The sequence below is a fragment of the Cetorhinus maximus genome, chromosome 23 (genome assembly GCF_964194155.1).
Source record: "Cetorhinus maximus chromosome 23, sCetMax3.hap1.1, whole genome shotgun sequence".
NCBI lineage: Eukaryota > Metazoa > Chordata > Chondrichthyes > Lamniformes > Cetorhinidae > Cetorhinus > Cetorhinus maximus.
In genome coordinates, this window is record NC_135901.1 from 21988265 (window position 1) to 22009968 (window position 21704).

Here is a 21704-nt window from a genome sequence, read left to right on the forward strand (position 1 = left end):
TGATGAGCTCTGACATGCTTGACCGGAGATCGGAGAGAAACTGGAGAAAGATGTGAGTTCAGAACTTGGAAAAAAGCGACTTTAGAGACAGTTTGGTCCGGTGGGTGAGTGGAAAGAAGGGAAGCAGCAGAGGCAGCTGATCAGATTGTCTCAATCTTAGTGACAAAGAAGCTCCATGAGCTCCTCACATTTGTTTTGGAGGTAAGGATGGAGGAGACAGGGAGAGGGAGAGCACTTCAAAAGGGACTAATTTTTGTTAAAAAGACTCAACACACTGTATGTTTAACACAAAGCTGATTTATTTGACTTTTATCTAGAATATTCTCCTTATAACTGGGCTGGAGTTTATGAACATCAGCAGATAGACCCTAGTGAACATGGTTCAGTCCTGGATGTGATTAACAGCAAAATCCAATCATTGTAGTTATTTATGAACTTGCTGGTGTGTCCACAGGCTGGAAAACTGAATGAATCCCTTTCCACACTTGGAGCAGATGAATGGTCTCTCCTCAGTGTGAACTTGCTGGTGTCTCAGCAGGGTGGATGACTGATTGAATCCCTCACCACACTTTGAGCAGGTGAATGATTTCTCTCCGCTGTGAGTGCGCTGGTGTATGGCAAGACAAGATGATCGTCTGAACTTAGTCCCACAATGAGAGCACCTGAACGGTCTCTTATCAGTGTGAACACATTAATGATGCATCAGTTCCTGGGAAGTTTTATAACACTTCCCACAGTCTGGGCATTTAAAAGGTCTCTCGTCGGTGTGAACTCACTGGTGTGTCATCAGGTTGGCTGAAGAAATAAACCCTTTCCCACATTCGGAGCAGGTGAATGCCCTCTCCCCCGGGTGAACTCGCTGGTGTGTCTGCAAGTGGGATGACTGAGTGAATCCCTTTCCACACTCAGAGCAGGTAGATGGCCTCTGCCCCGTGTGAACTCGCTGGTGTGCCAGCAGGGTGGATAACTTTGCAAATCCCTTCCCACAGCCAGAGCAGGTGATCGGCCTCTCCCCAGTGTGACTGCGCTGATGGGTAATCAAATCCCTTCCCACGGTCCCACGTTTCCATGGTTTCTCCCCCTGTTGTGACTGCATTTATGTTCTGACAAGTCAGATGATTGGTTGAAGCCTCGTCCACACACAGAACACGTGTACAGTTTCTCCTCACTGTAAACAGTGCTTTTTCCTCCCATGTTCAAATTCAGATGATATTCAGGTTATGATACATTCGGTGACTGTCAGATTTTGATGTGATGTTTGGTTTCTGTTTCCTGACTGAAAACCCTACCCTTCTCACACCCTGTGAAGTGAATCTTAAATAGAGAAAAGAGAGTGAGAGAGGACCCACAAAAACACAAAGGCAGGTTGTGAAATTGAGCTGAATGAATCTGGTAATTTGTGGGGCTGACACCAGGGAAAAGTGACCATGAAAACTGCTGGATTGTCGTAACAACCCAACTGGTTCACTAATGTTCTTCAGGGAAGGGAGCCTGCCACCCAGTCTGGAGTTACACAAGACCCTAGCCTCTAAGGGAGAAGAAGGAGAGAGAGAGAGAGACAGGAGAGAGAGAGAGATAGACAACTGGGAGAGGCAGGAGGTGAAGAAGAGGGATTTTATATATCTTTTTATATATCTACAACTCAATCAGAGCTTTGACAGAATCTCCCAAACCCTAAAGTCCCACCACTAGAAGGGCCATGGTAGCAGGCGTATGTAAACATCATCACCTCCAAATTCCCCTCCAAGTCACACACCGTCCTGACTTGCCTGACATTCAATAATGGATGAACAGAAATCTCCTCCATTTAAATATTATGAAGACCAAAACCGTTTTCTTTAGTCCCCACTGCAAACACCATTTCTTAATCATTGACTCCATCCCTCTCCCTGGCAACTGCCTGAGGGTGAACCAGCTGTTCACAACCATGGAGTCATATGAGATGAGCTTCCAACTCACAATGGAGTAAAATATGGGAAAACGTGAAATTGTCCATTTTGGCAGGAAGAATAAAAAAGAAGCATATTATCTAAATGGTGAGAGATCGCATGGCTCTGAGATTCAGAGAGATCAAGGTGTCCTAGTGCATGAATCACAAAAGGCTAGTATGCAAGTACAGCAAGTAATCAGGAAAGGTAATAGAATGTTATCGTTTATTGTGAGGGGAATTGAATACTAAAGTAGGGAGATAAAAGCAAAATGCTGCGGATGCTGGAAATCTGAAAAAAATTGCTGGAAAAACTCAGCAGGTCTTACAGCATCTGTGGAGAGGAAAACAGAGTTAACTTTTCGAGTCCGAATGACTCGTCATCGGAACTAAAGAGAAATAGAAATGTGGTGAAATATAAGCTGTTTAAAGGGGGTGGGACAGGTGGAGCTGGATAGAGGACCAGTGATAGGTGGAGGCAAAGGAGAGATTGCCAAAGATGTCATAAACAAAAGGTCAAAGGGGTGTTGACGATGGTGATATTAGCTAAAGTGTGTGCTAATGGTGACATTAAGGGTAGAAAGCAGGATGAGCAAGTGACAGATGGCCCTAGTTGGGGGAGGGGATCGAAATAGGCTAAAAGGTGGAGATAAAACAATGGATGGAAGTAAATTTTTTAAATAATCATAGAAATAGGTGGGAAAAGAATATATATATATATATATAAAAAATATATAATAATTATTAGAAAAAAGTAGGGAGGTTATGCTTTAGTTGTACAGGACACTGGTGAGACCACATCTGGAGTATTCTATACAGTATTGATCTCCTTATTTAAGGAAATATGTAAATGCATTAGATGCAGTTCAGAGAAGGTTTACTAGGTCAATACCAAGAATGGGAGGGTCGTCTTATGAGGAAAGGTTGGACAGGTTTGGCTTGTATCCACTGGAGTTTAGAAAAGTAACAGGTGACCTGGTTGAAACCAGGTCCTGAGGGGTCTTAACAGGGTGGATGTGGAGAGGATGTTTCCTCTTGTGGGAGAAAATACAGCTCGGGGTCACTGGTTAAAAATAGAGGATCGCTCATTTAAGAGAGATGGGGAGAATATTTTTCACTCAGAGGGTTGTGAGTCTTTGGAACACACTCTTCCTCAAAAGGCAGTGGAAGCCAGTCTTTGAATATTTTTAAAGCAGAGCTAGACAGATTCTTGATTAACAAGGAGGTGAAAGGTTATCGGGAGTAGGCAGGAGGTTACAATCAGATCAGCCATGACCAGCTTGAAGGGCTTAGTGGCATTCTCTTGGTCCTAGTTCGTATGTATGTACCACATATCAGCATCATCACCAAGACAATCTATTTCCACCTCAGTGACATCGCCCAACTCCACCCCAGTCTCATTTCACCTGCAGCTAAAACTCTCATCCATTCCTTTGTTACCTCTAGACTTAACTAACCTAACGCACTCCTGGCTGACCTCCCACATTCAACATCCCTGTAAACATGAGGTCATCCAAAACTCGTGTGCGTACTCACACTAAGTCTTGTTCACCCATCACCCCTGCGGTCACTGACCTACAAAGGTTCCTAGTCAATAAGTAACTACATTTTAAAATTAAAGTTTTCATTCTTATTTTAAAATTCCTCCATGGCCCCTTCCTGTCTCAGTAATTTCCTCGAGGCTCACTTTCCCCCTTTAAGATACTCCACAAAACCTACCTCTTTGACCATCTGCCCTTACATCTCCTTACATGACCCCTGTGCCAAATGTTGCTTTATAAAACTCCTGTGAAAACCCCCAGAATGTTCTATTACATGAAAGTGCTGTGAAAATGCATATTGTTCTTGTCACCTTCCTTCATCACCACTGGGTGAATAATCTGTAACCCCTGATCTAACAGCATTATGGGAGCACCTTCACCACACGGACTGCAGCAGTTCAAGAAGGTCAAACATCATCTTCTCCACAGGTAATTGGGGGTGGGTAATATCTGTTGCTGACCTTGTCATTGACGCCCAAATCACAAAAAAACCTTTAAAAGTATGTATGTTAAACAGGTAAAAAACGTTTAAAGAAATACTTGTTCCTTGAACAATATCCATTTTCATTACACCGACAGTCTTATTTCACCTCTTTTCTACTTTTACTTAGTTCTGTTGAAGAGTCATACGGACTCGAAACGTTAACTGTGCTCCTCTCCACAGATGCTGCCAGACCTGCTGAGTTTTTCCAGGTATTTTTATTTTAGTGTTTGTTTAACAACCTGATCTCTCCTGGATAAAAGCTCTGAAGAAGAGTCATACGGACTCAGAATGTTAACACTGTTTTTCACTCCACAGATGCTGTTAGACCTGTTGAATTTTTCCAGCATTTTCTGATTTTGATTTTGAAAGCTGTCTCAAACTCCAGGAGAAAACCGGACCTTTCTGTTTGTGGCTTTAAACAGATGAAACCCTGTGGGTGTGGAGCAAACACTTCAACATTTGTTCGTGAAAATTGGGAACATGATGAAACAATGTATCAACAATTCAAGGGCTGACTTCAAGGGATAAATGGGCAGACAGGAAATGTCATCATTACAAATATACAAACATATGAAATAGAGCAGAGATCGGCCATTCAGCCCCTTGAGCCTGCTCCACCATTCAATAAGTTTATGGCTGATCTGTTTGTATTTCGAGTTTCAACTTTTCAACTACCCCTGATTAACTTTGATTCCCTTGCCTAACAATAATCTATCTTCCTCTGCCTTAAAAATATTCAGTGATCCCGCCTCCAACACCTGATGAGGCAGAGTTCCAAAGTCGCATAGCCCTCTGAGAGAAAAAAATTCTCCTCATCCCTGCCCTATAAGGGCGACCGCTAATTTTAGAGCAGTGCCCCCTGGTTCTGGACTCACCCACAAGAGGAAACATCCTTTCCACATCCACATACTCAAGACCATTCAGGATCTTATATACTTCAATCAAATCACCTCTCACTCTTTTAAATGCTAATGGAAACAAGCCCAGCCTGTCCAACCTATCCTCATAAGACAACCCGCTCTTTCCAGGTATCAATCTAGTAAACCTCCTCTGAACCGCTTCCAATGCATTTACATTTTTCCTTAAATAAGGGGACCAAAACTGCACAAAGTATTCGAAATGCAGTCTCTTCAATGACTTGTATAACTGAAGCATAATATGCTTACTTTTATGTTCAATTCCCCTTGTAATAAAATATAGCATTCCATTAGCCTCCTTGATTACATGCTTTACCTGCAGACTAACATTTTGTGACTCATGCACGAGAACACCTAGATATCCCTGCACCTTGGAATGCTGCAGTCATTCTCCATTTAAGTAAAACTCTACTTTATTATTCTTCCTGCCAAAGTGAACAGCTTCACATTTTCCCACATTATACTCCATCTGCCTGCTCACTCAACTTATCTATATCTATCCGCAAACTCCTTATGTCTTCTTCAAAACATACTTTCCTACCTATCCTTGTTTCGTCTGCAAATTTTGCTACCATGCCTTCACTCCCCTCATCTAAGTCATTGATCTAAATTATAAAACGTTGAGGCCACAGGACAGACCCCTGTTAATCAAACACCCATTTATGCATACTCACTGTTTTCTGCCAGCTAGTCAATCCTCTATCCAGGCTAATATGTTACCCCCCAGACTAGAACAAGGAGAGCCCCAGGTTTCAATAAATGAACTGACAGAAAGGTTAGGACAGATTAGGGAGAAGATTAATACTGTCACCATTCAGAACAACACAGACTATAAAGGAACAACTGATCTCAAAAACAATCTCTTGTAGTTTGTAGTTAAGGAGGGGGTGTGCTGAATCAGATTTAAAGGGGTTAAATATGGTTTCCACGTTGGACATTCACATTCCAAGCTTCAAAAATTAGACATGAAACCCCTCAATATTAATCATGACAAGTGGGAAATTCTAGCTGATGATCGATGCAAATGACACCAGCTGTAGGCAGGGTTTCACCACCACACCGACATGTGATTTCAGAAGCTTCAAAGCAGGCACCATCTCTGCAAACAATATGTCAGCTGAGATTATCCCGCAACATAAGTAATGAATACCTTCATATGTGGCACTTTTGACAGGCTTTGCCTTTCCAGAATCGGATTGTTTAGCCATCAGATGAAATGCAACAGATCATCTCGTCTGACCTCACCAAGGGTCTGAGGCTGCATTCCCATTATCTCTCACAGATGAAAGGATGCCAAGCATATGGAACAATCACGTTAAAATCAGGAACTCAGATGGGGATATGGATTGGTGTTAGGCGGGAAGCCTTAAAATCAGAGTGACAATATTTGAGAACTGATTCCTGTGATAGCAGCAATCCCATTGCTATCTGTTAGTAAGACTGATGGGGGTATTTAAAGTGAAGGCCGTAGATATGCTAGAGGATGGTGTACACGGGGAATTTGTGAAATATCAGAGGATAATAGTGAGGGGAAATGAAGGGATCTGGAAAAAAGAACAGATTCTTCCTGTTGTTACAAAGGAAGTGGGAACTGGTTGTACAGATGTCAGTTTTCGCACAACACACACAAACAAAACAAAAATGGGTAACTTCCCATCGATCAGGTGGACTAGACTTGCCTCACACCAGCTAACCTGACTACTGACTAAGATAAAGTATCGGATCCTGTAATGACCAAAAAGTTCAAAGTAGAAATTCAAGTAAATATTACCCTCCAGGGATTACGAGCAGTTTTGACTATCTAATTCCAACACTTTCTCTGAACCTTAAATCTATAATGAACGACAGCTTGGACAGAAGCAGCAATGAAAAGTTGAGTGATCAATAGATATTGAGCAGTCTATGGCCACCCGGGTGATCAGCCACAGTGGGAGATTTTAGACAATACAGGACAATATCCTTGGCTAATTGCAGCCTCTACTTTCCACTTGGTATTACAGATTATGCTAATTCCTCTTACATTGATGATCTGTTTGAAGGTCAGGACACCAAACAGAATGGATGGAAATATTGCTACAAACTCCCTGTGAACCTAACCTTCTGATTTCTGTTTTGTAACCACCTTTCCATCATTCTGCTGCCTGACCCTTCACTCCACACAGGCTGATCTTGATCTCCTTGTAGATTGTACACACTGTTATGGATAACAAGCTGGTTACAAAACAGAAAACAAAAGAGGTTGAGAGCAACTACTCAGACTGGCAGAAGGTGGGAAGTGATGTTCCACAGGAAGCAATGCTGGGACCACAGTTATTTACAATTTACGTAAACGATTTGGACTCAGAAATCAGAAATCCAATTTTAAAGTTTAGTAGCAGAATTATAGTAAATCAATAGTTAATAAAACTTTGTCGCACAGTTCATTAAATCTATAATTTCAGTAGCAGACTGAACAATTACAAGAGGAAGTGATGAAATGAGTTATTTATGAATTAATTGATTACCAGATTGGGAGATACAGTTAATACTTAGGAAGACTGCAGCAAAATCCTGGGATCCAAAATGCACAAATCAATAAAACAGGGAATTCTTGGAAACATGCTGCAGCTCCTTCTTTATCTGGAGATCAAATGTCAGTTGTATAATTGTTCCAGTAGTTAAAATGATCCTGTGAACTCCTTCATGTGTTATTTTAATACAGACTTTAAACTTTTTTAACTGTATTTTATCATGTTAAAGGAGGTATATCAATATAAGTTGTTGTTGACGTTGGCTTAAAGTGGTGGACTCAGGGCTGTCACTAAAAAACCCTAAAAACTTCACAGAATAATCACCATGGTCATTTTTAAACTGAAGACTTAATCCTGCTGTTTCAGATTCAGTCAAGAACAGAGCACAGTTTTACACCAATCTCTGATTTAACAGCACATTTCAAGTCTGCCTGACTCAGGTTGTACAACCACAGTTTTAAAGGAGCCTTCTGCTCTGTGCCTCAGAGCTTTGAAATACAATGGTTACAAAACAAAAATCAGGAGTTTAGATTTACAGGGAGTTTGTATTTTTTCATCCATTTTTCTATGTGGCCTTGGACTCGACACAGCCTGACCTTGGTAATCTTTAGACTGTACGTACAGCACAGAAGCGGCTGGGACACATTTCTTACACACCTGAAGATTAAATCAGATGGGAAAGGCAAAAATGTACAACAATGTGTTAAAAACAAAGCTTGATATTTATCCAGAATATTAAACAGCAGTCCATTTATATGGTTTATTAACATCAGGAGAAACAAACTCCACTGTCAGAAAGAAAGAATTCAATCCTGAACATGATTAACACCAACAGTAATCGCAGAATCCAACTTCTACAGTCACCTGTGAACTCGCTGGTGTGTCAGCCAGGAGCCTGACTGAGTGAGTCCCTTCCCACACATGGAGCAAGTGAATTATCCCTCCCCAGTGTGAGTTTGCTGGTGTCTCTGAAAGTTTGATGAATGATTGATTGCCTTCCCCCACACGGAGCATTTGACTGAACTCTGCTCAGTGTGAATGTGATGGTGTCTCAGAAGGCTGGGTGAATTAGTTAAACCCTTCCCACATTTGGAGCAGGTGAACGGTTTCTCCCCGTCAATGACTTTCCGCTTTTGATGGTGAATCAAATCCCTTCCCACAGCTCCCACATTTCCACGGTTTCTCCATGGTGCCGGTGTCCTCGTGTCCCTCCAGGTTGGATGATCAGTTTAAACCTCGTCCACACAATTTCTCCCCGCTGTGAATGGTGTGATGCTTTTTCAGGCTATGCAATTGGTTAAAACATTTCTCCTTCTATATTAAAGATTCAATGATATTGATTTATTGAATGATATGATTTATTGAATGATTGTGACGTGATGTTTCATTTGAGCATCCCGTCTGCAAATCCTCCTATTCAAACATTATATAAAAGGAGATTACTAATGTCAGCACAGGATGGAAACTCAGAACAGAACAATTCTAGTTTCTTTTTCATTATTTGTTAATAAGATGTGAACGTCACTGGCAAGGCCAATGTTTGTTTTCCATCCCTAATTGCCCTGAGAAGGTGATGTTGAACCACGTTCTTGAACCACTGCAGTCCATGTGGTGTAGATGCCACTAGGAAGGGATATCCAGGATTTTGACACAGACAGTGAAGGAATGATAATATATTTCCAAGTCTGACCTTGTGATGGAGGAAAGGTCATTGATGAAGTAGCTGAAGATGGTTGGGCTGAGGCACTACCCTGAGGAAATCCTGCTGTGACGCCTTGGGACTGAGTTGATTGACCTCCAGCAACCACAACCATCTTCCTTTGTGCAAGATTTGATTCCAGCTAGATGTTTCCACCATGATTCCCATTGAGTTCAATTTTACTGGGCTTCCTTTTTGCCACACTTGGTAAAATGCTGCTGGGATGTGAAGGGCAGTCACTCTCACCTCACCTCTAGAGCTCTTTTGCCAATTACCTTAAACCTGAGCTGTCTGCTTACCAATCCTTTGACAGTGGAAACAGTCTCTCCTTATGAAGAGGATTGGAGTCTTGCAGGAGGACACAGGCGGACGAGACCATGGGAAGAATTGAACAAAGAAAGATAATTTTAAAGTATTCAGTTAGTAGGCATCTTCACCAGTACAAACTGTGGTTCACCACTAAAAGAATGAATGTTTCTTTATATTTTTTTATTATGTGGACATCACTGGCTAGGCCGGCATTTATTGTTCTTGAGAAGGTGGTGGTGAGCTGCCATGAATGTGTAGAAGGGTGAGAGTTTGTCCCTCTAAATGCCACAAATGGACGCACAATGAGGAGGAAATCAATCTCTATCTTTAATTAACAGCAACATGGAACGAGGAAAATGAATGTTTTTAATCACCTCATCAACTTGGAACTGAAGTGTCTGACATTCATAAAAGGAACTCCAAAAAAATAAAATACTGACAAATGTTAAAGTGGTTTGTTAATAAAATAAATTTCGAGTTAATTTTTAAAAGATAAATTGTTTACCAGGGTTTCACATTGACTCACTAGACTGGACAACTCTGGATCCAATCCTGAAGCCCCAGGATTGGTTACAGAACCCGATGTTACCTTGGCCCTCTGAGTTGTCTTCCTGTTAGTTCCCAGCACAACCAATCAGCACTCGGCAAGATTACACTGTCTGATAAAGTTAAGGGGTTGGGAGGAAAAAAAACAACTGAAGCCATGAATCTAAGTTGGGGAATAAAAATAGAGAAATGTTTAAAGAACATCATTTAAAACTATTCAAATGAATTATTGCTCTTAATGTCTTCATTTTGCGAGAGACTGGAGAGGTGCGGGGGGTGGAGGTGTACAGGTTTGGAGGCGGTGGTGGGAGTTAAGAAAGTTCATTACTTTATATCATTCTATTCTTCCATGATTGTGATACATGAACTTTCCCTCCATTTATTACATAAATGGCGGACTATACGGCATTCTGCACGGCGAGGGTGAATACGGTATATCGCCATCATTAGGGCCGCAATGCACAGGCGCAGGAAGGCCCCGCCCCCTGAGACTGGCCATCTGCACGGAGCATGCGCGCTATGGTTCCAATAAGCTGGGGTGGGGGCGCATCCTCAGCAAACGGGAATAAATAATGATTAAATAATGGGGCTTGTCCCAACAACCAACCCCCCCCCCCTTCTCTCTCCCCCCCCCCTCCCTTTAAACCAGCTTATATTTCACCCCTCTCCTATTTTTACTTAGTTCTGTTGAAGGGTTATAAGGACTCGAAACATCAACTGTACTCTTCTCCGCCGATGCTGCCAGACCTGCTGAGTTTTTCCAGGTATTTTTTATTTTGGATTTCCAGCATCCGCAGTTTATTTGTTTTTATATATATAAATGATGAGGCGGTCCCAGCATTCTTCGCGGTGGAAATTGTACATGTTCAAACAACAGGAATCTGTACGCATGCGCAGTGCTGCATAGTGTTCCGAGCATGCGCAGCCTGAGCGATGACGATGCAGAGACGTTTGTTTGTCGCTGGGCAGCGGGTAAGAGGCGGCGGCGGGGAACCGGCGGGTGGGCGGAGATGGTTCATTAACACCGCCGTTAGGCCGCAAACGCCGAAAAAATACCTTCCAGTCCCGCGTTTGCAGCTCAGGGTTTTTTTTTATTTGGAGGCCTAGGTTAACGATCTCCATGTTGGTCCAGCGGGGAGCAGGGCGCATGTGAGACCATCCTGGTGACTTCCAGAGCGCGGACGGTGCTTCGGGGTCCCAGTGACCAGGAGAGAATGTGATTGACTCATTGATTTTATTCTCACCCTGCACACAGGCGCTGGAGAACTGAACCCAGCAGAATAGAGGGAGGGAAAAACTGGGAGTGGAGGAAAGAAATGGTGGAGATTTTGCAACGGGTTTGGATTTCAGCACAGGAGGGATATAGAATCTGTGGGACGGGGGTTTACCGTTTTAGGGGAGCAAGAGAGGAAGAAAAATTCCATAGAAACTCGAATTGTACATTCTGAATTTCTATCCTGTACTCAAGGTGATGACTTTTGTAAACTCTTTTTACAGGGTATAAGAAGGAAATATTTGCAGACGGGAAGCTCAAACCAAAGTCACATCAAGATCTGATAGAGTCTCTTGAGTTAACAGACCCGAATATCATCAGCCTTTGAATGTAGATGGAGAAATATTTACCTGTTCTGTCTCTGTCTCAACTTTAGTGTAACTGGCACCTACTGTGCTGTACCCTTTGTAAGATGCTATTCTATTTAACAGCACCGGGACACATGCACACACAAGTAAGAATGTTCCAGTACATTGACTGTGGAAATAGCTTTAACCAGTTACATGGCCTGAAAGAACTTTGCACTATTCACAATGGAGAGAAACTGTATACATGTGGGTGTCGATGAGTCTTCAACTGATCATCCAAACTGGAGAGACACAAGGACACCGACTTCATGGAGAAACCATGGAAATGTGAGGACTGTGGGAAATGATTCAATTATCCATCCCTTCTGGAAATCCATCGACGCAGCCACATTGGGGCTGGCACTATGGAGAAACCGTGGAAATGTGCGGACTGTGGTAAAGGATTTTATTATCCATCCCTGCTGGAAAACCATCGACGCAGTCACACTGAAGAGAAGCCGTTCATCTGTTCTGTGTGTGGGAAGGGATTTACTCAGTCAACGTGCCTCATGTCACACCAGAAAATTCACACTGAGGAGAGGCTGTTCAGCTGCACTTCCTGTGGCAAGAAGTTCAGGCAGTCATCCCATCTCACTGCACACCAGCAAATCCACTCTGAAGGCAGGCCGTTCAGCTGCAGTTACTGTGGAAAGAGATTCAGACAGTCATCCAGCCTCATTGAGCACCAACGGGTCCACACGGGTGAGCGGCCATTCACCTGCTCCGTGTGTGGGAAGGGATTCACTTGGTCATCTGGCCTTAGGTCACACCGGCAAGCTCACACCGAGGAGAAGCCATTTAGCTGCACTTCCTGTGGAAAAAGGTTCACGCGTTCATCCAGCCTCATTGAACACCAGCGTGTTCACTCTGGGGAGAGACCATTCACTTGTTCCGTGTGTGGGAAGGGATTTACTAGGTCATCCAGCTTCCAGAAGCACCAGCGAATTCACACTGAGAAGCCATTCAGCTGTACTTCCTGTGGAAAGAGTTTCAGGCAGTCTTCTGACCTCAATGTGCACCAGCGAGTTCACACTGGGGAGAGGCTATTCACCTGCTCTGTGTGTGGGAAGGGATTCACAAAGTCTTTCACTCTGCTAATACACCAACGCACTCACACTGGGGAGAGGCCATTCGCCTGCTCTGGATGTGGGAAGGGATTCACTCAGTCATCTAACCTATTGGCACATCAGCGAGTTCATAAGTGTCTGCAGGAGTTAGGTTCTCCTGTTATTGCTCCAGTTAATCACCTCCAAGATTGATTGAAAATATTTGCTTTATTTCTGCTGATGTTAAACTCCAGCCAGTTATAGTGTTGTGAATATCTAGTTCATGGTTTGTATGTTTTAGAATATAACTCATAGTTTTATGAATTAGAGTTTTAAATAGAAATTAAGGCAAAATATATGAAACTGGTAAAATCAGCCCTGAAGTAAATGAAATTCAAACAATCTTGGTGTTTATCACACATCCTGGGGGTTACCATTGACCAAAAACTGAACTGGGCTAGCCATATAAATACTGTGGCTACAAGAGCAGGTCAGAGGTTAGGAATCCTGAGGTGAGTAACTCACCTCCTGACTCCCTGAAGCCTGTCCACCATCTAGAAGGCACAAGTCAGGAGTGTGATGGAATACTTTCCACTTGTCTGGATGAGTGCAGCTCCATCAATGCTCAAGAAGCTTGACATCATCCAGGACAAAGCAGCCCCTTCATTTACACCCCATCCACAAACATTCACTCCGTCCACCACTGATGTACAGTGGCAGCAGTGTGCATCATCTACAAAATGCACTGCAGGAACTCACCTAGGCTCCCTTGCACCTTCCAAACCTATGGCCATTACCATAGAGAAGGACAAGGGCGGCAGACACATGAGAACACCACCATCTGGAATTTCCCCTCCAAGCCATTCACCATCCTGACTTGGAAATACATCACCATTCCTTCACTGTCGCTGGGTCAAAATCCTGAAACTCCCTTCCTAGCAGCACTGTGGCTGTACCTACACCACATGGACTGCAGTCATTCAAGAAGGCAGCTCACCACCACCTTCTCAAGGGCAATTCGGGATGCGTAATAAATGATGGCCTAGACAGCGATACCCACAACCCATGAATGAATAAAGAAAAATAAAATGTTGGGGCCATGTTGACTCAAGAGTATAACAGTATGAAAGATTAGATCATAAAACACCAGGTGGCCTTAGCTAAAGAACTGGAGACATGTCACTCACACTTATTCCAGTAAAAGTTGTTATTCACGGTTTCTCAGGATTAAGGAAAGCTTTGAAATTAAAAGCTAGTTAATTTGCATTTGTACCTGTGTCACATCATCATGGAGATGGTGGAGCTTAAGGAGTGGGCTTAAGAAGAATCAATTCATTTTGATGTTTGCTGAGAGTTTTAGTAGTTGTAGTTTGGACCTGGTGTGAGCAGTTTGCAGCTCACTGAGGAAGATAGCCAAAGTAAATGACACTAAGATAAAGGCAAAATACTGCGGATGCTGGAAATCTGAAACAAAAACAAAAATGCTGCAAAAACTCAGCAGGTCTGACAGCATCTGTGGAGAGAAAGATAGAGTTAACTTTGCGAGTCTGCATGACTCTTCAACAAAGTAAATGACAGTTTGATGGGCCTTGTAGGGAAAATTGATATTTAATGATTATTTTTAGTTTAGATCACATAATTAAAGCATATTGATTTTTTAACCTGGTAGTATACTATCCTTTTAAACTGTAACCAATGGACAACACCAGTGGTGAATATCACATGACTCTGCTTGGCTTCATTTGATAGAGAGGACACAATGGGATTTTAAACACAATGAGGTAATATACTAGTGAGTTAATTATAACAACTGATGAAGAGACCCTTGTTACACTTATCTCCATATTAGAGAGACACATTGAGTAGCCGCCTTCACGGTTGAATGGGCAAGCTTATATTCCACCACATTTTAGAACCTTATCAGAACCAGGTGTTACCAGGAGAGGGAAGGTAGGAGAGAAAGAATAGCAACAGCTGTGTCTGACATTAAGCTAGTTTTACTTTGTAGTGTTTTAGAAGAAAGCAATTAAATTTGACTCAATGTATTCTTTGTATTAAGAACTAACTTTTGGTACAATGTGTGACTAGTTTTGTAACTGTGTAATCTTTATAGACATTTATCATTCAAGACTATGTATTAATTGAATGTATAAGGAGACTTACTACCTTACATTTTAAACACTGATTACTGCTCCACTTATATTTCATACATACTCTGTATAACTTTTAAGTATTAGTACTTTGCAATCTTTTGTATTAGGCCTACATAGTTTTATGGTAATAAGCAACTTTTCCAAATCATCCTTTTGTTTTAAAAGTAAAGTAACTCATTCCAATTACCAACAACCACAGAGAGAAAATCATCACCCAGCAGATGGCCTGCAAAAACAGCTATTGATAAGGGTTCTAAGAAGATGAGCTCGGGGTATCATTCATGAGGACATGATAGCATGCCTCCCCTATCCTAAACAAATGGTCACAGGAAGATATCATGATACACCCTTTTGTCTGAGCAAGAAGTTATTAAAATAACAGAAATAATCTCTATTGAGAAGCAATATCAATTGATGACCATCACCCTTGAGGCCAATCACAGATTGATCATGCACACCTTAAGCCAATTAGAAAATAGCCTCACCTCGTTTAGACCAATCAGAATGCAATAACATAATTGATTGCGCAGTGGGTTGTGGCTTTGAAAGAGTTAATAAGCAGCAGCTTTCACTGACCAACGCACGCTGAATTTGAAACTGAAGACTGTTTGTCAGCTGAAAGCAGAAGGTCAGAAGCCATAGAGAAGACTGAGTGTTGACCTGTGCCCAAAGCTGAACTGGGAAACAAGAACTATGGTACGCCTGTAAAGTCACTGCCTAGCTGTGCTAAGTATCAACTTATAATTTGTTAAAGTTTCCTGAGTTACTTCATTAAACTGTCTCCGGTTGCCTGATTGGTTATAGTCTCAAATGAACAAAATTGGAATTCAAGTTCAAAAGAACTTACAGGAGAATCAGGGACTGCCACTTGGTCCTCCTGTCCCACCCCCTCTTCCTATTGGTCTGGAGCTGCCGTCAATCATCCAGGCATTGTGAGCTGTCATGTGAGGTAATTGGATGGAACCTCCTTCTCTGCTGTTCTATTAGGAGATTCTATGATTTGTAATAATATTATAGAATATAATAATGAAATGATTCACAGTAAACATCATATCAGAATCATAGAGCACAGATGGTGGCCATTCAGCCCCATGTGCCTGGATTGTCTATAAAAACATTACCAATCTGTCCCACCCCCTGCTTTTTTCTGATAGCCCTCCAAATCTTTCCTTATTAAATAAAATTCCAAATCAGTTTTCAGACTTACGACAGAATCTGCTTCCACCAGTCATTTGGACAATGTGTTCCAGATCATCATAACTCAGAGAAAAATAATCTCTCCTCATCTTCACCCTGGATATTTTGCCAATTGCTTTAAATCTATCTTCTGCGGTTACCAACCATCCTGCCAATGGATACAATTTCTCCCTATGTGGATGAAAAATCTTCAAAAACGCCCACAGCTCTATTAAATCTCTTCTTAACCTTCTCTGCTCCAAAGTGAACAATCCCAGCTTCTCCAGTCTCTCCATATTACTGAAACCTCTCATCCCTGATACTATTCTGGTAAATTTTCCACGTACTCTCCAAGGCCTTGACATCGTTCCTAAAGTGTGGTGCACAGAACTGAACACGATATTTCAGGTGAGGATTAACCCCAGCTTTATAAGGATTCAGGATAATCAAAATTGCCCTGCTTTTGCATTCCATGCCTATTGATAAATCCAAGGCTCCGATTAGCTTTATTCAAACAGTTTGATCAACTTGCCCTGTCGTATTCTAGGATTTGTTCACTTAAGCTCCCAGGTCACTCTGTTCCTGTCGTCTGTTTAAAATTGTACCACTTAGAATGAGCAACATAAACTTCCTTCCAAAATGCATCATTGACTGTAAATCACTTTGGGATGTTTTGATGGTGTGAAAGGTGCTAAATCACAGAATCACACAGTGCAGAAGAGGCCCATCGAGTCTGCACTGACACATGAGAAACACCTGACCTACCCATCTAATCCCATTTACAAACATGTGGCCCGTAGCCTTGAATGTTATGATGTGCCAAGTGCTCATCCAGGTGCTTTTTAAAGGATGTGAAGCAACCCGCCTCCACCACCCTCCCAGGCAGCGCATTCCAGACTGTCACCACCCTCTGGGTAAAAAAGGTTTTCCTCTCATCTGCCCCTCACCAAAACTGTGTCCCCTCGTGACTGACCCTTCAAATAAGGGGAACAGCTGCTCCCTATCCACTCTGTCCATACCCCTCATAATCTTGTACACCTCGATCAGGTCTCCCCTGAGCCTTCTGATCTCCAACGAAAACAACCCAAGTCTATCCAACCTCTCTTCATAACTTAAATGTTTCATCCCAGGCAACATCCTGGTGAATCTCCTCTGCACCACCTCAAGTGCAATCCCATCCTTCCTATAATGTGGCGACCAGAACTGCACACAGTACTCCAGCAGTGGCCTCACCAAGGTTCTATACAACTCCAACATGACCTCCCTACTTTTGTAATCTATGCCTCGATTGATAAAGGCAAGTGTCCCATATGCCTTTTTCACCACCCCACTAACATGCCTCTCGCCTTCAGAGATCTATGGACACACATGCCAAGTTCCCTTTGTTCCTCAAAACTTTCTAGTGTCATGCCATTCCTTGTCAAATTACTCCTTCCAAAGTGTATCACCTCACACTTTTCAGGGTTAAATTCCATCTGCCACTTATCTGCCCATTTGACCATCCCGTCTATATCTTCCTGTAGCCCAAGACACTCAACCTCTTCTGTTGAAGAGTCATACGGACTCAAAACGTTAACTGTGTTCCTCTCCACAGATGCTGTCAGCCCTGCTGAGTTTTTCCAGGTATTTTTATTTTTATTTTTGTTTTGGATTTCCATCATCCACAGTTTTTTGCTTTTATCTCACTATTAACCACCCGGCCAATCTTTGTGTCATCCGCAAACTTACTAATTCTACCTCCCACATAGTTATCTATGCCGTACATATAAACGACAAATAAGATGGGACCTAGCAGAGATCCTTGTGATACGCCACTGGACACTGGCTTCCAGTCACTAAAGCATCCTTCTGTCATCACCCTCTGTCTCCTACAAATAAGCTAATTTTGAATCCACCTTATCAAATTACCCTGTATTCCATGTGCATTTGGCTTCTTTATAAGTCTCCCATGTGGGACCTTGTCAAAGGCTTTGCTGAAATCCATATAAACTACATCAACGGCACTACCCTCACCTACACACCTGGTCACCTTCTCAAAAAATTCAATCAAATTTGTTAGGCATGACCTCCCTCTGACAAAGCCATGCTGACTATCCCTGATTAAACCTTGCCTCCCCAAGTGGAGATAGATTCTCTCCTTCAGAATTTTCTCCAACAGTTTCCCAACCACTGACGTGAGACTCACTGGCCTGTAGTTCCCTGGCTTATCTCTACAACCCTTCTTATATAGCGGAACCACATTCGCTGTTCTCCAGTCCTCTGGCATCTCCCCCATGGCCAAAGAGGAATTAAACATTTGGGTCAGAGCCCGTGCGATCGTCTCCCTTGCCTTCTTCATCAGTCGGGGGCACAAATCATCTGGACCTGGAGATATGTCCACTTTTAAGCCTGCCAACATCTCCAATACCTTGTCACACCCTATATCAATTTGCTCAAGAACCTCGCAGTCTCTCTCCCCGAGTTCCATACCTTCATCTTCATTCTCTTGGGTGAAGACAGATGTGAGGTATTGGTTCAATACTCTAGCGATGTCCTCTGGCTCCACCCATAGATTGCCCCCTTGGTCCCTAATGGGCCCTACTCTTTCCCTGGTTATCCTTTTCCCATTTATATGCTTTTTGGATATATTGGGATTTTACCTATTTTTACCAGCCAGAGTTTTCTCATATCCGCTCTTTGCTCTCCTAATTGCTTTCTTAAGCTCCACCCTGCACTTTCAGAACTCCACTAATGCCTCTGCTGATTTGCTTCCTTTGTACCCTCTAAAAGCCTCACATTTCCTTCTCAGCGTAACCTGAATATCTCTGGTCATCCATTGTTCTCTGGGCTTGTCACTCCTTCCTATCACCCTAGAGTGAACATGTTGAGCCTGTACTCTCCCCATTTCCTTTTCGAACGCCCCCCACTGATCCTCTGATTTCCCCACAAGTAACTGATCCCAGTCTACCTTGGCCAGATCCTGTCTTATTTTACTAAAATCCACTCTCCCCCAATCCCAAACATTTTTTTGCAACTTGTCGATTTCTTTGTCCATAACAAACTTAAATTGTACCATGTTGTGGTCGCTATCACTAAAATGCTCCCCCAGTACCACCTCAGCCATCTGTCCGGCTTCATTCCCCAGAATTAGGTCCAGCACCGTGCCGTCCCTTGTTGGACCCTCTACATGTTGACCTAAAAAGTTCTCCTGCACACATTTGAAGAAATTCACTCCATCCAAGCCCTTAACACTATGTCTATCCCAATTAATGTTGGGAAAGTTGAAATCACCTAATATAATCCTAATCTTTCCTAATATAATCCTATTGTTATTGTTTTTACACACCTCCACAAATTGTCCACATATTTGGTCCTCAATTTCCCGCTGACTATCTGGGGGTCTATAATAAACACCTATCAATGTGGCTGCCCCTTTTTGATTCCTAAGCTCTACTCACAAAGCTTCATTCGATGTCCCCTCCAAGATATCATCTCTCCTTACTGCAGTAACTGACTCCTTAACTAATAATGCAATGCCTCCTCCTCTTTCACCCTCTCCCCTGTCTCGCCTGAAAATTCTATATCCCGGATGTTGAGCTGCCAATCCTGCCCCTCCCTCAACCACGTCTCAGTGATGGCTACTATATCACAATTCCATGTGCAAATCCTCACCCTTCACTCATCCGTTTTACCTGTAATACTCCTGGCATTAAAGTAGAGGCCATCCAGCCTTGCCTTACTCCCTTGAAACTTAATGCAGCTGAACTCCCTCTGACTTGATTGTTTGACTGTATTATAATGTGTCCCTATTCTGCTAACATTCTGCGTCCCCTCCCCCTGCCGAATTAGTTTAAACTCCTCCCAACAGCACTGGCAAACCCGCCCGCAAGGATGTTAGTCTCGCTTTTGTTCAGATGTAGACCATCCTGCTTGTACAAGTCCCACCTTCTCCAGAAACGGTCCCAGTGATCCAGGAATCTAAAACTCTCCCTCCTGCACCAACTCTTAAGCCACGTATTCATCTGCGCTATTCTCCTATTTCTTAGCTCGCTAGTGTGTGGCACTGGAAGTAATTCAGAGATTACAACCCAAGAGGTCTTGCTTTTTAGTCCGCTGCCTAACTCCCTGAATTCTTGATGCAAGACATCATCAGTGAACAACCCCACTTCTGACTTCATGATGGACGGAAGGTCATTGATGAAGCAAGTGAACATAGTTCAGCCTTGGACATTCCCCTGAGGAGCTCCTGCAGCTATGTCCTGGGGCTGAGATGATTGGCCTCCAATAACCACAACCATCTTCCTTTTTAGAAGGAAGAAAACAGATCCCATTGAACATGGTTCAGTCCTGAATGTGGTTAACAGGTAAACAAAATAATAGTAGTTACTCGTGAACTCGCTGGTGTGTCAGTAGGTGGGATGATTGAGTGAATCCCTTCCCACACTCGAAGCAGGTGAATGGTCTCTCCCCAGTGTGAACTCGCTGGTGTCTCAGCAAGTTGGATGATTGAGTGAATCCCTTCCCACAGTCGGGGCAGGTGAATGGTCTCTCCCCAGTGTGAACTCGCTGGTGCTTCAGCAGGGTAGCTAACTCAGCAAATCCCTTCCCACACTCGGAGCAGGTAAACGGTTTATCCCCATTGTGAACTCGCTGGTGTACAATGAGTTGAGATGATTTCCTGAATCCAGTCCCACAGTGAGAGCACCTGAACGGTCTCTCGTCAGTGTGAACACGTTGATGGGTCATCAGTTCCCCAGAACTTTTAAAGCACTTTCCACAGTCTAGGCAATTAAAAGGTCTCTCGTCAGTGTGAACTCGCTGGTGTAACAGCAGGTTGGATGAGGTAGTGAATCGCTTCCCACACTCAGTGCAGGTGAATGGCTTCTCCCCAGAGTGAAAACGTTGGTGTATCATCATGTAGGATGACTGAGCGAATCCCTTCCCACACTCGGAGCAGGTGAATGGTCTCTCCCCAGTGTGAACTTTCTGGTGAGCAATCAGGTAGGACGACTGAATGAATCCTTTCCCACACTCAGAGCAAGTAAATGGTTTCTCCCCACTGTGAACTCGCTGGTGTGTCCTCAGATTGGATGACTGAGTGAACCTCTTCCCACACTCGGAGCACGTGAATGGCCTCTCCCCAGTGTGAAGCTGCTGGTGTGCCAACAGATTTGATGACTGATAGAAATCTTTTCCACATACGGAGCAGGTGAATGTTTTCTTCCCAGTGTGAACTCGCTGGTGTATCAGCAGGGTGGATGAATGAGTGAATCCCTTCCCACAGTCTCCACGTTTCCACGGCTTCTTTCCACTGTGACTGCATTTATGCTTTGACAGGCCAGATGATTGGCTGGAGCCTTGTCCACACACAGAACACGTGTATGGTTTCCCCCCACTGTGAACGGTGCTTTCTCCTTCCATGTTCAAAATCTGATGATATTCAGGTTATCATAAATTGGGTGACTCTGTTAGATCCTGATGTGATGTTTGATTAGTTGCACGACTACAAATCCTCCCCTTCTAATAGCCTGTCAATTTGATTGGAAAGAAAAAAGGGAGTGAGAAAGAGAGCCCACAAAAATCATAAAGGCAGGTTGTGAACGTGAGCTGAATGAATCTGGTAATTTGTGGAACTGGCATGAAGATAAAGTGACCATGAAAGCTGCTGGACTGTCGCAAAAACCCAACTGGTTCACTAACATTCTTCAGGGAAGGGAACCTGCCACCCGGAACCTGCCACCTGCCATACACAAGACTCTGGCTTCTATGCAAGGAGAGAGAGAGACATGGGAGAGGC

General features: G+C 43.1%; 3 protein-coding genes across 3 annotated transcripts in view; 2 read left to right on the forward strand and 1 right to left on the reverse strand.

Moving 5' to 3' along the window:
• LOC144697102 (uncharacterized) overlaps positions 1 to 7909 on the forward strand; it is a 377962-nt gene extending 370053 nt beyond the window's left edge. The window contains exon 2 of the mRNA XM_078568925.1: positions 7820 to 7909. The gene's annotated coding sequence lies outside the window, so the exon portion shown is untranslated. The remainder of the gene's footprint in view (positions 1 to 7819) is intronic.
• Positions 7910 to 11595: 3686 nt separating this feature from the next.
• The window catches only part of LOC144697438 (uncharacterized), a 47033-nt gene continuing 36924 nt past the window's right edge, over positions 11596 to 21704 (forward strand). The window contains exon 1 of the mRNA XM_078569415.1: positions 11596 to 12734. Within this exon, the coding sequence (XP_078425541.1) occupies positions 11919 to 12734 (816 nt within the window). The 5' untranslated portion in view covers positions 11596 to 11918. The remainder of the gene's footprint in view (positions 12735 to 21704) is intronic.
• Positions 19552 to 21342, reverse strand: LOC144697034 (uncharacterized). The gene has a single exon (XM_078568816.1). It carries the CDS (start codon positions 21326 to 21328, stop codon positions 20291 to 20293), a length of 1038 nt encoding a protein of 345 aa, XP_078424942.1. The 5' UTR covers positions 21329 to 21342; the 3' UTR covers positions 19552 to 20290.

Coding starts and splice junctions, on each gene's coding strand:
- LOC144697034 (XM_078568816.1), bottom strand. CDS start 21,328: ATGGAAGGAGAAAGCACCGTTCACAGTGGGGGGAAACCATACACGTGT.